Source organism: Aptenodytes forsteri, unplaced genomic scaffold, assembly GCF_000699145.1.
Source record: "Aptenodytes forsteri isolate BGI_AS27 unplaced genomic scaffold, ASM69914v1 Scaffold617, whole genome shotgun sequence".
Classification (NCBI taxonomy): domain Eukaryota; kingdom Metazoa; phylum Chordata; class Aves; order Sphenisciformes; family Spheniscidae; genus Aptenodytes; species Aptenodytes forsteri.
In genome coordinates this window covers 84,681-86,496 of record NW_008796119.1, presented here as the reverse complement: position 1 = coordinate 86,496, position 1,816 = coordinate 84,681, and the positions used below count along the sequence as shown (strand labels likewise).

General features: G+C 72.1%; 1 protein-coding gene across 1 annotated transcript in view; it reads left to right on the top strand.

The window, feature by feature from the left end:
* Positions 1-45: 45 nt before the first annotated feature.
* The window catches only part of PBXIP1 (PBX homeobox interacting protein 1), a 2,800-nt gene continuing 1,029 nt past the window's right edge, over positions 46-1,816 (top strand). Inside the window, 9 exon segments of the mRNA XM_019474118.1 lie at positions 46-166; positions 300-405; positions 487-554; positions 632-776; positions 870-1,085; positions 1,154-1,177; positions 1,275-1,348; positions 1,450-1,575; positions 1,673-1,813. Of these exon segments, the coding sequence (XP_019329663.1) occupies positions 107-166; positions 300-405; positions 487-554; positions 632-776; positions 870-1,085; positions 1,154-1,177; positions 1,275-1,348; positions 1,450-1,575; positions 1,673-1,813 (960 nt within the window). The 5' untranslated portion in view covers positions 46-106.

Here is a 1,816-nt window from a genome sequence, read left to right as displayed (position 1 = left end):
GCGGGGACCGCGGCTCTCCCCGGTCAAATCCCGGTGGTGCCGGGAGCCGGGTCGCGTCCCTCCTTCCCTCCCTCCGTCTCCTTGCAGGTGGCTCTGGGCCGTCCCCATGGCGGAGAAGTCGGACTCCCGGGACTCGGACAGCAGCTGGGTGCTGGCGGGCAGCGAGGTGAGGGCTGGGGATGCCCCGGGGCAGCACCCCACGGCGGGCCCGGAGCTGTGGGCAGGGGAGGCAGGGCTGCAGGCAGAGGGAGGCAGACGGGGCGTGAGGCCGAAGGTGCCAACCGCCCTCCTTCTCCCAGGGTCTGCCCATCGACACGGTTGGTCCGGAGCGGGATTCGGTCTCCCACGGGGCTGAGGATGAGGACCCGGAGGAGGAGGATGAAGGCACCCAGGACACCGTCACAGGCAGGCAGCAGCCGTGGGGATGGGGCAGACCCAGTGTCCCCCCGTGCCGCCGGCTCACCGCCACTCTCTGCCTCTTCCCAGCCGTGGCCGCCAACAGCACACCCGCCTTCCCCGGCCAGGCCCAGCACCCCAAGGGCAGCGGGCTGGGGGTAAGCCTGGGAGCCGGGGGACTGGGGTCCTGCTCACCCCGTGGGGACGCGTGAGACCCCGGTGCCTGTGTCTGCAGGGCCCAGAGGAGTGTTGGGACCCCAAGGCTGGGGCAGAGCCCGCCCCGAATGGCTCCATGGAGCCCGGCGTGCCAGACGGCGATGAGCAGGAGGAGCCCGATGCCGAGGCTGAGCCGGGACCCTGCCCTGACACCCCCAAAGCAGGTCAGGCCCTCGCAGGGGACTGGCCCGGGGGGGTCCACGCTGGCAGTGTTGGGGTGCAGACCCTCCCTGGAGGGAGGCCCTGTCCATCCCCAGGGCCACCAATGGAGGAGGGGAGCTGCACCAGCAGTGACGATGATGTGGAGGGGCTGCGGCGACGGCAGGGCCACGAGCCCCATCCCAGGCCCCCCGCTCCCGCGCCTGCCCCACGCTGGGGGATGCCGGACGCCGGTGCTGAGGACGGGCTCAGCATGAGCAAGTACTTGCTGGGTGCCTTGGCGCTGGTGGCCGTGGGGCTGCTGATCATCTCCGGTGAGTGGGGGTCCCAGGGGCAGGGCAAGGGTCCCTGCGTCCCCCTAATTGTCCCTTCCTCTCCCCAGGTGGCATCTACGACCCGGCGGATGGTGAGTACGGGGGACTGTCCCGCCCGGGCAGGGTGCAGCTCCGCGGCAGCCCAGACGTACGGCCACAGTCAGACATCCCTGTCCGGTTCTTCCCCAGGCCCCGTGGGGAGTGTGCTGAGCCGGGACGTGGCAGCCGGGGAGCAGGAGTCACCGCTGCCTGCTGACGGCAATGTAAGGAGGGGGGTCCGCAGTGGGGCTCAGCCCCCCTGAGCTGGCCAAGGGGAGGCGGCACCCCCAGCACCCCCAGGGTTCCCTTCCTTCCCCTTCCCCAGGACTCGCAGCAGAAGCCCCCCCCGTCAGGTGCCGGGGACCCCCAGAGCGTGCAGTCCGTGAGCCTCCTCCTGGACAAGCTGGCCAAGGAGAACCAGGAGATCCGGCTCATGCAGGCAGAGCTGCAGGTGGGTGAGCGCGGCTGTGCCCGGGGAAGCCGGGTGCCGCATCCCGGCGCTGCTCTCCCACCTCGCTCACGGCCCCCGCACCCTCCCCCTGCTCCAGGCCCACAAGGAGTAGCGGCATGCCCTGCTGCAGAAGGGCGGGGGCGAGGCGGCGGCAGCCGGGGCGCAGCAGCAGAGCCTGGCCGCGGAGCGCCCGGCTGTGCACGCAGCGCTGGAGCGGGAGGCCACCGCGCTCCGCAACGCC